The 13538-nt window shown below is 51.5% G+C and overlaps 1 protein-coding gene across 5 annotated transcripts in view; it reads left to right on the forward strand.

Annotated features, from left to right (window-relative positions):
• Clcn6 (Cl-/H+ antiporter 6) overlaps positions 1–13538 on the forward strand; it is a 38276-nt gene that overhangs the window by 18024 nt on the left and 6714 nt on the right. For all 5 annotated transcript variants that reach the window (XR_015738030.1, XR_015738031.1, XM_048461389.3 and 2 more), the window contains exons 8-19: positions 2926–2993; positions 4230–4288; positions 5144–5276; positions 5993–6106; positions 6374–6540; positions 7083–7209; positions 10001–10127; positions 10264–10417; positions 10535–10694; positions 10778–10884; positions 11713–11899; positions 13350–13507. Coding sequence is in view for 3 of the 5 variants with exons in the window: in XM_048461389.3 (XP_048317346.1) it covers positions 2926–2993; positions 4230–4288; positions 5144–5276; positions 5993–6106; positions 6374–6540; positions 7083–7209; positions 10001–10127; positions 10264–10417; positions 10535–10694; positions 10778–10884; positions 11713–11899; positions 13350–13507 (1561 nt within the window). In the remaining 2 variants the exon portion in view is untranslated. The remainder of the gene's footprint in view (positions 1–2925; positions 2994–4229; positions 4289–5143; positions 5277–5992; positions 6107–6373; positions 6541–7082; positions 7210–10000; positions 10128–10263; positions 10418–10534; positions 10695–10777; positions 10885–11712; positions 11900–13349; positions 13508–13538) is intronic.

Here is a 13538-nt window from a genome sequence, read left to right on the forward strand (position 1 = left end):
CCATGAGTTTAACCTCTGCTTCACCAAAGGTGAATGCATACCATATGAACCACTGCTTCCCTAAATATCTTCAATTACAGCATTTCTACAGGACTCCAGTCAACTTCTGAGTAGTGCTGGGGCGACATATCATCTGGTGTTTGTTCTTAAATGATAACTGGATAAATTAAGGTTGATTTTCTAATAACCTTGAACCACTCCTCTTCAGTTTTACAATGAAATCGTGTGGTATGTTCTGCTCTAAACTCGGTGTGTGACTATTTTTCTTAGCTCCATTAGATCTGTCTAAGGATTGTATCTTATGAGTCAAATTTTTGGCACAGATTTCAAATCACTTTTTTTTTTAAAGGTTTATTTATTTTACTTACTTTTATGTTCTGCCTGCATGTATGCCTGCACACCAGAAGAGGGCACCAGATCTCATTATAGATGGTTGTGAGCCTACATGTGATTGCTGGGAATTGAACTCATGTCCTCTGGAAGAGCAGTCAGTGCTCTTCATCTCTGAGCCATATCTTTAGCCCTCAAAACACTTTGTAAAGGCTAAAACATGAATTACCAAACTGATAATAATTATGATTAACATGTCAATCCAAGCTAAGTTGATTATCCCTTCTTTTAATTTTCCTATTTCCAAACCATCCACTGTGGAACCATACAGAGACCTAACTCCCAGCATTGTAATATTGTTCCCCATTCTTAACATGGTGAAAACCTGTAAAAACAAAAAATGAAAAAAAAATAACATTAATTCCCAGGGCTGGAGAGATGGCTCAGTGTTTAAGAGCATTGGCTGTTCTTCCAGAGGTCCTGAGTTCAATTCCCAGCAGCCACATGGTGACTCCTAACCAGCTGTAATGAGATCTGGTGCCCTCTTCTAGCCCGAAGAACACTTTATACATAATAAATAAAAGTTTTAAAAACAACAACAAAAATCTAATTCTCCTTTTAAGAATTCCCAAGTGTCCACCAGATCTGCTGAGGATGACAGGGAAGTGTGAGGCTGGCTGTTACTGAGCCTCATGGCTAGGTAGAAAGTTCCACTGGTACCCAGCCTGGCCGAGGGCAGCTGTAGTGCTCAAGTGTGTCTGTGTGCTGAGAGTGTGGCTGTGGCTGCTGCAATAAAAGCCCAAGCAGGTGGCGAGGCAGCCAACCTGGTGTGGCAGTGGCCCGAGGAGGGGTCCAGGGGAAGCCCGTAACCCACAAGGAGAGGGAACCAGTTCCCTGAAAAGCAGATGTGGGGATGCGAGGAAAAAGCCTGTGTGGCAAGAAGTGAGGGCATGGGCACCTGAATGATAGATCAGCCAGTGGTGGGCAGCTAACTCCAGCAGCATTTGGGTCCCAGCCACCTGTGGCATTTGGGGTCATTGACGAACAGCAACTGAGGGCTGCTATATAGAGAGGATGCAATGGGAAACCCCGAAACTTTTGAGGAATGTCTGGGGGAAGGGAGGGAAAGCCAGCCATGGCAGCAACTGCCAAGCTGGCAGTGAACAGCTGCCTCATGATCTTGTGCTCCGTGTTGGGCGCCAGAGAAATGTTTACTTATCCCCCCACCCCCGCCCCCAAAGACAGAGTTTCTCTGTGTAGCCCTGACTGTCCTGGAGCTTGCTTTGTAGATCAGGCTAGTCTTGAACTTTCTGAGATCCACCTGCCTCTGCTTCCTAAGTGCTGGGATTAAAGGCGTGTGCTACCATTGCCTGGCTTTAATTCTTTATCAATAAAAACCCAGGAGTCATTTATTGGGATTTGAACCTGAATGATCTGAGAAGCAATGGAGAAGTGAGCCAGAGACTTCCTCTGTCTCTTTCCTTGATCCAAAAGGGGCCAAGAATCTTCCTAAACCCATCCCTACTGCTTCTTACATCTCTCTATATGTCCTCTATGGCTAATATTGGTCAGCAAGTAGCTGGCTCCACCCTCTGATTCAAGGTAAACTTTTGGGCAATCTCAGGAGTGTCAGAGTGCAATCAAAATATCCTACAATGTTCAAGAACAGAGTGAACTCAGTGCTTGTTTAGGGTACCAAGTGAGTTCAAGAACAGCTTAGGATACAGAATGAGTTCAAGGCTTAGCTAGGGTACAGAGTAGGTTCAAGGACAGCCTTGGTAATGTAATGAGAGCCTATGTAAAAATCAAACTAAACCATGCTTTACAGTGGCACATAACTGTAATCCCAGCACTCCTGGGGCAAAGGTAGCAGACTTGCTTCAAGTTTGAGTCCAGCTGGTTTTACATAGCAGGTTCCAGGCCAACCATGGCTGCATAGTAAGATGTACTTCAAAAACCAAAAGTTAACAGACAGAGGGTTCAGTGGTAGAACACTTGCCCAGGATACCAAAGCTCTGGGTTTGATTGACAGCGCAGCCAGTAAAATAGTGAGGGAGTAAACAGGTGGGGTGGGCCTCACCCGCAGACTGGTTTCCTGGCACTGAAATTTAAAGATCACTATTATCCTTTGTAGCAGGTGGAGCTTGTTTGAAGGGAATCTGACTTAGCCCAGGTGTGGGACAGAGGTGGAGCTGGGAATAAACAGCTAGAGGACAACCTTAGATGTTGGCCTTGAGGAGTTTACCCAACCTTGTTTTTTGAGACAAGATCTCTTCGGTGACCTGGAACTTTCCAGTTAGGCTAAGCTAGGCTTGCTGACCAGGGAGCCCTGGGGGTCCTGCCTCCAGTGTCCCAGTGCCCCAGTGCCGGAGGCCAGATGCACTCTGTGGTTTCTGGGTTTTTATGTTGGGTCCTTGTGCTTGTACAGGACGTACTTCACTGACTGAACTGTCTCCCCCAGCCCTGGCTCCGCTTTTACCTTAGAGTCGGTCATATGCTTGCCTGTGTTTTCTAGTTGCTGAGAGGAAGATGTACATAGCAAAGTCCAGGCCAGAGGCCCTCTGCTGACTGCCTTTCCTTTCTCCCCATTCCCAGGGCTCTTCGTGGGCAAGGAAGGCCCCATGATCCACAGTGGTGCTGTGGTAGGAGCTGGCCTCCCTCAGGTAAGGATTGGTGGGCCAGGGTATGCATCCCTCAGAATGGGCCTCCTGAGTAAGCCCAGCCGATCTAGCAAAGTCCGTTGTGATGTCCCTAGTGCGATTGCAGAACCTGTCGCCTTCTGGAGTTGAGGTGAAAGCTGTTTGGCCTGTCCTAGCAAAGCTCCTGTTTCTCCTCAAAGTATAGCAATGCCACGCCGGGTCTGGGGACAGAAACAGGAAGGAGAGGAAGAACTGAGCGGGCTGACTGGTGGGTTGACATGCTACAAGTGTGTGTGGCTGGAAGAGTGGACTGACACCATCTCAGGCCCACCTTGCCGCTTCCACACAGCGCTGCAACACTAGTCAGGGCCAGGCAGGTGTCACCTGTGCACTGGACTGTGGGTCCCAATTCCTTTCTTTCCTGTAGTTACATAACTGATTAGTCCCCTAAGCGTCGGTGAGGAGGCTGAAGGGCTAGCTCAGGACTCAATATCTCCTTTGAAAAATTAGGTTTCATTCATTGATTGGTTGAGATAGAGTCTCACTGTGTATTTAGACTGGCTTTGAACTCAAGACCCTCCTGCCTCAGCCTCCTTCTTGTAGGCCATCACACCTGGTCAAAGCTCATATTTGTAAGGGCTTTTTAGATACCTGGGCTTTTGTCTGAGAAGTCTTGGTCCCTTGAGGACCATTACTTGTGGACCCTTTTGCTCCCTGCTCCAAGAAAGAGACGTAACTGGAGGGGGAGCTGTGGGGGAGGGACAAAGGCTCCAGGCCCATCTGTCATCTTGTTTGCTGTCTTGCTCAAGTACCAGGCCTCCCAGAAATGAGCCTGAAAGTGGGAAGAGGCCAAACATGGCTTGGGGGCCTGTGTGAGAATCTAGGTCGCCAGTGTCCTTCCCTGAAAGAGCTGGTGCCATCATGTGCAGCAGGTCTAGGTCCCTCCCAGCCCCCAGCTCTGCTGTCCCCCTTTTCCTGACTTGTTGACAGTGCATAGGGCATATCCTGACGCTCCCACACCCTAGGTGACTTCCTTGTATTGCAGCTTACTGTCCTGGATGCTTCCTCTTGCAGCACTCTGGTACAGTTGTGCAGACATGCGGGCCTCCCTGGGGACCACACCTGTGCAGTTGTGCAGACATGCGGGCCTCCCTGGGGACCACACCTGTGCAGTTTTGCAGACCCACGGGCCTCCCTGGGGACCATGGGTTCTTGCATTCTGCCCTCGTGGCCTCTCTGACTTTGATTCCCCCATATCAGTTTCAGAGCATCTCCTTACGGAAGATCCAGCTCAACTTCCCCTACTTCCGCAGTGACAGGTAAGCTCTGGGAGACGCAGCGCACCCTCACTCCATGCTAACCTGGTTCACTGTGACTCCTGGCTCACTGTGACTCAGAAAAAGAAGGGCTCTGCTTTTCTCCTGAGAATGAGAAACCAAAGGACCATGCTCAGGCAAAGATGACGGCCCAAGACTGAAAACCCAGCCCGGGAAGGGCACCCGCCAGATAGACTCCGTGGGTCTGTGGGTCTTTGTGTTGCTGTCCTGCCCTGCTCCCCTTGTAGCATTATGAGACACCTTCGTTTTTATATTCCCACAAGGCATGCCCATTCTCATAGGGCTCTGCCTTTGGTGGAGAACCGTGGTTCAGTAGCATCCATTGGCTGTCCCATCCTCTTCCCTGAACCAGGAGCCCTGTTCCGTGTTCCTAGACTGAAGCCATTCAGGTCAGGGAGCTCCTGGTCTCAGGTGAAGAGGTTAGCCCTGAGGGCATGGGATGAGTGTTTTTACTAACAAGTCCCTGGGGTGAAAGACTTACTCTCCACACAGTTTTGAAGGTTTTAGTGTCCTTCATCTTGTGGCTTGGGGTAGTTATGCCCCAATACCCTCTCGGTATATGCCAAATGACCTAACTTCCTCCGACTAGACTCCTGTTTCTCAGACTCCACCACCTTCCAGCAGTGCCTCAGGGTTAAGGCCTTGAACACACTGGAGAATTCTCACCTTCAGGCTCAAGCCTGTGGGGAGTGTTCAGCTCACAGGCAGCTGTGACTGTCTGCCCAGTGATTCTGACACGGGCTGTGGGGGAGAAGGTTCATGGGTAAAGACGTGTTCTGAAGGCTCTTTCTTTAATAAACAGGCACGTTCTCTCCCCCTCCCCTCTCTTCCTCTTAGAGACAAGCGGGACTTTGTATCAGCGGGGGCAGCTGCTGGAGTTGCTGCAGCTTTTGGGGCCCCTATAGGGGGTACCTTGTTCAGTCTGGAGGAGGGCTCGTCCTTCTGGAATCAGGGGCTCACGTGGAAAGTGGTAAGGAGACTGTCTGTGTACTTCCCTCTCATAGCAGCCACAGCCTCCAAACAGTGAGCTTTTGTGCTCTTGCTGTGAGCCCACCCCGCCCCCAACTGTACACTGCATGCCAGACAGCTGCTATTCTGTCTATGTGAACTTTCTGTCATGAGAATGTGCAAGTCTCTGTTCGGGAGGGAGGAATGGCAGGATTGTGACTTGATCTTGTCGCCTGTTGTGGCCTCTTTCCTCTTGGGCGTAGGACCTGTTCTGTAGGGAGCGCTCAGCATCAGACGGTAGATTGATGCTGGTTCACAGAGATCTCTGACCTTTGACAGGAGTGACGGGTTTTAAAGGGACTACCTGGCTGGCAGGATGTCTCAGTGGGTAGAGGCACTTGCTGCTGCACCAGGCCAGTGTTGGGACTCCCATGGTGGAAGGAGAGGGCTGACTGCCACATATGCAGATGCGTGTAAGAGGACTGTCGAGGAGAGAGGGTGACGTCACCAGTGTCCTATACGTGTAAGAGGACTGTCGAGGAGAGAGGGTGACGTCGCCAGTGTCCTATATGTGTAAGAGGACTGTCGAGGAGAGAGGGTGACGTCGCCAGTGTCCTATACGTGTAAGAGGACTGTCGAGGAGAGAGGGTGACGTCACCAGTGTCCTATACGTGTAAGAGGACTGTCGAGAGAGGGTGACATCACCAGTGTTCTCGCTGTTTTGTTCCCGTCCTTTAGCTCTTCTGTTCCATGTCTGCCGCCTTCACCCTCAACTTCTTCCGTTCTGGGATTCAGTTTGGAAGCTGGGGCTCTTTCCAGCTGCCCGGATTGCTGAACTTCGGTGAATTTAAGGTATGGCTTATCCTTCCTCCCAGGATGCTTTACGTGACCCATAAAAATTGCTCATGAGTAAACATCAGAGGGGTAGGTGGCCCCTGGAGCGGCTGTCGTTCCCGCACGTAACTGCTCCCATGAGCTCCCATGAGCAGTGTGCCCGGGCAGCCTGAACCCTCAGCAGGGAAGCGAGGCCTTCTGCTCTTGTTCCTGTCTCTTCCTTTCCCTTCCTGTTCTCATGGCCACTCTGGTTTTTCTTTCTCCCTCCCTTCCCCCTTCTCTCAGTGCTCTGACTCTGATAAAAAATGTCACCTCTGGACAGCTATGGATTTGGGTTTCTTCGTCGTGATGGGGGTCATTGGGGGCCTGCTGGGAGCCACATTCAACTGTCTGAACAAGAGGCTTGCAAAGTACCGTATGCGCAACGTGCACCCGAAACCTAAGCTCGTCAGGTACCTACAGTGAGCCCCTTGCGGGCCGGCCGTCTCTCCCAAGGAAGATGGTCCTATGAACAGTCCCTGCTTCTCACACCCATTTCAGTTTCTCCTCCCAGACTAAGCCTATAAACAGGCTCATAAATATGCCTTATATGCCCTATGAAGGCCAGAGAAGCTGTGGCCGAGTTTCCATCTCAGTTACTGGGTACTTGTCCTCTTCTGACCTGCTGCTAACTCATGGTCAGGGGGGTCAGCAAGCCCCGCTGTGGACCTGCCTGTCATGGGTCGCCTTTGCCCTGGACTTAGAGAAGAGAAGCCATTTAGCTCCTTAGAGAGAAATGATGTGTGTGCAACAACTCCCGGCTTCTGCTGCCTGCCCTTTATTGCAGCTAGCTAGATGGAGCAAATCTGGAGTGAATTCTGGATGCATGTACCCTCACCAGGGCTGCCAGGCTTGCCCTGTTGGGAGAGGGGTGTTGGGGCAGATAGGGTGGTTGTGCATGCTCAAACCTAGACATCTTTTGATTGAATTGTGACAGCTGTGCTCTGCTTTCCAGAGTCTTAGAGAGCCTCTTGGTGTCCCTGGTAACCACTGTGGTGGTGTTTGTGGCCTCCATGGTGTTAGGAGAATGCCGACAGTTGTCTTCTGCGAGTCAAACTGGTAATGGCTCGTTCCAGCTACAGGTAACCCCAGCAAACTTGGTGCCTTTATCCTCTATCCAGAAATGTGCGTCTCTTTAGAGCCATGCTTTTCATGCCCGCCGCTGAATGTGCCTTGGTCCTTTAGCTGGGAGGATGTGCACAATTGCCTTGTCTTTTCTACATTGTCAAAAAATTCTGGCCACTCTTTTCTAGGGAACCACACTCATGGGAAGCATGCTCAGTAGCTAACTGTTCACTCTATCCAGACCCCTTTCCACACGCCTCTCTTCAGGCCTGCAGGAACACACTGGCCCAGGGACACAACACCTGCCACCTCGCCTTGGTGACACGAGAGTCACTTGTGGGGTGATGCGGACACCTCCCTCCCAGCGTCTGGCTCTTGCATGGCTTCTTTCCTTGGCGTCTGTCCCACTCTGCACTTGTCCTTTGCAACCTTCAGGGGTCATGGGAGTGCACGCTACTTGCGTGTCTGGTTCACTCTGATGATCCAGGAGGCAGCATGTGGCCTGGTCACCAAGGCGGAAGCTGCTGAATGTCAGTGAACTCTTTCTTTTTGTTTCTCAGTAGCAGCCCAGAGCTCTCGGAGCACCCGGGAGCCTGTCTAGGAAGGCTGACTCTTCAGTCCCAGGAAGCAGTCTGTGAAGCCCTAGGATGTTTTAGACGAGAGGCCAGCAATAGGCAAGGGTCTCATCTGGCCCTGGCAGCAGCACCCAGGCAAAGGGTGACCTTTCAGATGCCTGGGACGAAAGGCACCGCACAGGCTCTGTGTGATTGGCAGTGTAGAGGAAGTGTGCTGACACCCAGTTGTTCTCAAGGCCATTTCATTCATGAGACCAAGCTTCTCAAAATGTATTTTGTTATAGAATGCTAATAAGACAAACAAAAGACCTTCTGTGCTCAAGCAAGAGCTGAAACCAGAGCGGGTGGCTGTCCTAGAATGAAGTGGCTTTCTTGACTGTAGGACTCCTGGGGCCCGTGGCGGTTCAGCAGGCACTAGCGAAGCTCCTGCACTCTGTGTCTCAGGTCTCCACGTGTCCTGACAGCACTCTCGCCTTTATTCTTGTTCACTGTGCTGGCTGGGAATAGCATCCCCATTTTTCAGGTGAGAAAACGGAGGCAAAGTGAGGTCTTGACCAAGATCCCTCAGCTGGTAACATACAGCATGGAGGGGAAGGTATTATTTAATTTATAGATGAGGAAAAGCTAAGTTTCCAAAGTAAAAGACCTCCCTGGGGTCTTTAGAGAGTGGCAGAATTAGTGTTGAAGCAATCTGGTCTTGTGGTCTGTTCTCTGCTGGCCGGCAGGTGGTCTCGCAGCGGTGCAGCTGATCTCATGTCTCTTCCAGAGAACCTCTGGGACTGGCATCCCTCCAGACATGGTCTGGGAAACCCTGAATGTGTCCACTGTTCCCCTCCACTCACGCCTCTCTGCCAACAGGGGGCGCTGTCCTACCTCCTAGTATAGTCCACTTCCTGCTGTGTTACCTGCTAGGACTATAGACACCGTTATCCAGTGTTACAGTGCTCACACGTGGCATCTCTGCAGCATCATTAGTGGAGTAGAATTCGACTGATCCTGTATCCTTAATGTCCATACCCTCAGGGACATGAGGACAGTGGGGTGAAGCCCAGCCACTGCTCAGCACCAATCAGAAATCAGGATGCCCTGCCTCTGCGCCTAAGTCAGGTGGCACTCTACAGGGTGTCAAGAATGTGAAGCCTGAGGCATTAGGAAAGAGTCTTTTCTTCCTTGTTTTGGTTGTGTTCTCTTAGAGGGACTGGAGGGAAGGTGGCCAGGACCATGGTGTTGTTGCCAGGTCGCATGTTGCGGTTGGTTTCTTTTGCAGAAAATCCAGGCAGAAAATCCAGAATAAAGCATTTTTTTCTTTATTTGGAACCAAAGTTGGGGCTTTAAGTCAAGTGATGACCTGGCCAGCCGTTTTTCTCTAATCTACATCAACACCCACAGTCCCTGGGGCTCTCATTCTGAGCCCTTAGCTGTCACTTCACAACCTGCACTAAGGAGGAAGCCAAGTCTGTGGTGACCCTGATGTAGTTATTATGCTTAGTGACATGCATGGATGAGGCCAAGGAGGTGGCCGAGCGGGTAAGGCACTGGCCATACAAGTTCAGATCCCCATGACCCATAGAAAAGCTGTATGCGGCTGGTGTCTGTAATGCCAGTGCTGCTCCAGCAAGATGGGAGGTGTGGACAGGAAGTGGGAGCCATCTGGCATGTGCAGTGCAGAATAAGAGACCCCAGCTCAATGTCATGTGACCTCCACATGCGTGCTATAGCAGTCGTACAACTACTTCACACATACACATACACAGACCTACACAAATACTTTTAAAAAGGTGTTATTGTGCAGTAGTGGCACACGCCTTTAATCCCAGCACTCGAGAGGCAGAGATAGTTGGATCTCTGTGAGTTCGAGGCCAGCCTGGTCTACACATTGAATTCTAGGACAGCCAGGACTACACATAGAAACCCTGTCTCAAAATCAAAACAAACAAACAAAACGTGTGGATGAGCAAGGCCTTCACCCTCACCCTGCTTATTTCACTCCACGTTCAGAGTCCATGAGCCCAGCCTCACAGCAGGCGTCCAGCGTCCGTGCATAGATGGGCACCTCCTCCTCCGGCTGGACCCATGTGCTTGCTGGGAACTGAACTCAACCTCTGGAAGAGCAGCTTGTGCTCTTAGCCTCTGAGCCATCTCTCCAGCCCGACATCTTGACTTCTTAGGAGATGGCACTGAAGACTTGTCCTAGTCAGATGCCTTTTACTGACTTTTTGATCCCCCTCCTTAGGCCACATCAGAAGATGTGAATTCTACCATCAAGACATTTTTCTGTCCCAATGATACCTACAATGACATGGCCACACTCTTCTTCAACTCCCAGGAGTCTGCCATCCTGCAGCTCTTCCATCAGGACGGTGAGTGTCAGGTGCTGCCCCGCTGCTGCCCCGGGTGGGTGTCAGCTCCCGTGCAGAGGACCTGGGGGGACCCACTGCAGTCTTCTGGGGCTGTGCAGGTATCTGCTAGTGTGACTCGGTCTGCTCTCCCCTGCAGGGACTTTCAGCCCCATCACCTTGGCCCTGTTCTTCACCCTCTATTTCCTGCTGGCATGCTGGACTTTCGGCACTTCTGTCCCCAGCGGCCTCTTCGTGCCTTCCCTGCTGTGCGGAGCAGCTTTTGGACGTTTAGTTGCCAACATCCTGAAAAGGTAGTGTGGTAATATGTGTGTGTGTGTGTGTGTGTGTGTGTGTATGCCCACATTTACAAGTGTGGTCCCACACCACCAGTGTGAGTCTAAGCCTGGTTCTGTTTTTCTCTTCACCAGCTACATTGGACTGGGCCACATCTATTCTGGGACCTTTGCCCTAATTGGTGCGGCAGCTTTCTTGGGTGGGGTTGTGAGAATGACCATCAGTCTCACGGTCATCCTGATCGAGTCTACCAATGAGATCACATATGGGCTTCCCATTATGATCACTCTGATGGTGAGCACTTCCCCCAGCTGCTGGCGGACTGAGGGCCAGGCTCAGCTCAAGGGCTGTCTTCAGGTGTCTGCTTTGTGTTCCAGGTGGCCAAGTGGACGGGGGACTTTTTCAATAAGGGCATTTATGACATCCACGTGGGCCTGCGCGGCGTACCCCTTCTGGAGTGGGAGACAGAGGTGGAGATGGACAAGTAAGAGCTGGCCACTTCACCTTGCACCAGAGTCTCTAAGCTCAGGGCTACAGAGCCTCCCAGGGTGGGAAACAGTAGCTCCCCTTGCTCAGATTAGAAGAAGGCACATTCACGTCCCCTGTGTGTTTGGGGATGTTGAGCGGCTTGAGTTGGTTAGGAGTCTGGAGAGCAGATTGGATGGCATGGTGGGACCTGGAGACAAGGCTGCTTTGTGAGTTTTGGGTTCCTTAGTATCCTGGCCAAGTAAATTGTGAGAATAAGATCAAACTTTTACTTGGCTAGATGTTCACACTGAGACCATACAAAGTCCTGGCAGTGACACCAGCCTACCCACACACCCAACCAAGCACCACAATGTCTCAACTGGGACGTCCACAAGTGTTTCCAACCTCTTCTCTGGGTATCGGGCAGACCCAATGACCTAATGCAGATCAGCAACCTTTCCTGCAGCAGTACTTTCAGCACTGTGAGCCTGTCAGCCCCTCAGTGCCGTCCTGGTCCAAACAGGACTCCAGAATTGTCCTGTAACTTTCAAGATAATTAGATACTAGCAGTGATACGTGGCATGTGATGTGGCGTTTCAAGTAGTGACTGACCAACCCTTGGGAAAGCTGAAGGGCTTCGTGGAGAGGTAACGGTGACCCCGTAGCATGACACAGTGGGGAGCAGTGTAGTAGGCATGGTGGTGGAAATTTGAGGAGTTGCTGAGGATGGTTCAGAAGACAGGCCCCAGTGATCCAGGCGGAGATGGAGAAGCAGCACTGCCCAGTCTAGCCTGTCCCTGGTGGCGGTGTCTCTTTGAGGCTGTTATAGCTTTGTCCTGTGCAGGCTGAGAGCCAGTGACATCATGGAGCCCAACCTGACGTACGTCTACCCACACACGCGCATCCAGTCTCTGGTGAGCATCCTGCGCACCACCGTCCACCATGCCTTCCCAGTGGTCACGGAGAACCGGGGCAACGAGAAGGAGTTCATGAAGGGCAACCAGCTCATCAGCAACAACATTAAGTTCAAGGTAAAAAAAAGAAAGAAAAAAAAAGGCCCCAAAGGGAAGACCAGTGAGGAAGGACCATCTGCCCTAACACTCATATTGCGTAATACTGCCTCTGAAGCCGTGGTGGACGCGGACTCTGTCAGTCTAGGGAAAGTCTGCAGCACCCTCCTGTGTGACCCAGTAGGCAGCAGGAAGCAGGTGGGTGGGCCCCTTAAAGTCAGCAGACTTGGTGTTAATTATTTACCATATGCTAGCATCCGGGAGGGTTCTAGAGTTGCTGACACAAATGGACTCTGACCTACTTAGGAAAATGGGGGCCTAGGCAGGAGGATCCCTGAGGGCTCCAGGCTAGCCTGGGCTACCTAGAGAAACCCTGTCTCAATAAATCACAGACAGAATGAGAAAGAATTGACTAGAAGCTGTAGACCTAGCTCTGGGCTCTAGGGGTGCAGATACTGGCCTCCTAATGCCATTTGGGTACCAAGAGGAGTGGGCACTGGCTGGTCTCTGCCCTTGGGTAGCTTCAGCTCACAGCCCAGGCCCATCACCTCATGCAGACTGTGTGGCCTTTGTTGCCTTTGCTGTCTTTGGGAAGGGCAGACACACGCTGACACTCCCTCCAAGAGGCCATAAGAGAAAAGTTGTTTTCCCTCTGCAGAATTGAGGGGCGCCTCTCCAAACGAGAGAAGGTGGAGTCAGGCCAGCAAAACCATGAGGTTGGGCACAGTAGATAACTTTGCATCACTGTGACAAAATGTGTGGCAGAAAGCCACTAGAAAGGCCAGGCGGTGGCGGCACATGCCTGTGATCCCAGCACTCAGGAAGCAGAGGCAGGCAGATCTCTGTGAGTTTGAGGCCAGCCTGGTCTACAGAGTGAGTTCCCGAACTATCAGGACTACACAGAGAAGCCATGTCTCAAAAAAACAAAACAATAAATAAATAAACCACTTCGAAGGACTTTTGAGGTATCTGTCTGTCAGGGCCGGGAAGATGTGCAGGGGGGTAGCAGCAGCATGGTGGAGAGGAAGCAGACAGACGAGTACAGGAAGGGCCAGGGCGAGATATGGCCCCGAGAACCAGACAGACATGCCATGCTCATACAGGTGACCTACTTCCCCAGCCAGGCCCCAGCTTCTCCTCTTCATCCGTCTGTGAGGTCAAAGCCCTCGGGGTCTGGTCTAGTAGAAACAGACACCCAGAGGCTGCTTCCACTACACCCTGGTCAGACTGACTGTCAAGATCATTTGACACACTCGGGCTGGGCAGAGTTGGGGCTGTAGTGCAGTGGTAGAGACTTCCCTATCAGCTTTGTTTTCAATCCAAGGACTGGCTGACCTGCACTCTGAGAGGCTTGCCGAGCTCCGTGGAAAGTGCTCTTTCCATATCACAGCCCCGTGGGTGCTCCTGTGTTTGTGTGCCCAGCACCGCCGTCCCTCCTGTAAAGACTGATTGTCTCCACACCCATCCATAGAAATCCAGTATCCTCACTCGTGCCGGTGAGCAACGCAAGCGGGGCCAGTCCATGAAGTCCTACCCTTCCAGCGAGCTTCGAAATGTGTGCGATGAGCATGTGGCCTCGGAGGAGCCCACAGAGAAGGAGGATCTGCTGCAGCAGATGCTGGAGAGGAGGTGAGGGCCTCGCACTGGCTGCCTGCAGCCT

Source organism: Myodes glareolus, chromosome 6, assembly GCF_982192425.1.
Source record: "Myodes glareolus chromosome 6, mMyoGla1.1, whole genome shotgun sequence".
NCBI classification, from domain to species: domain Eukaryota; kingdom Metazoa; phylum Chordata; class Mammalia; order Rodentia; family Cricetidae; genus Myodes; species Myodes glareolus.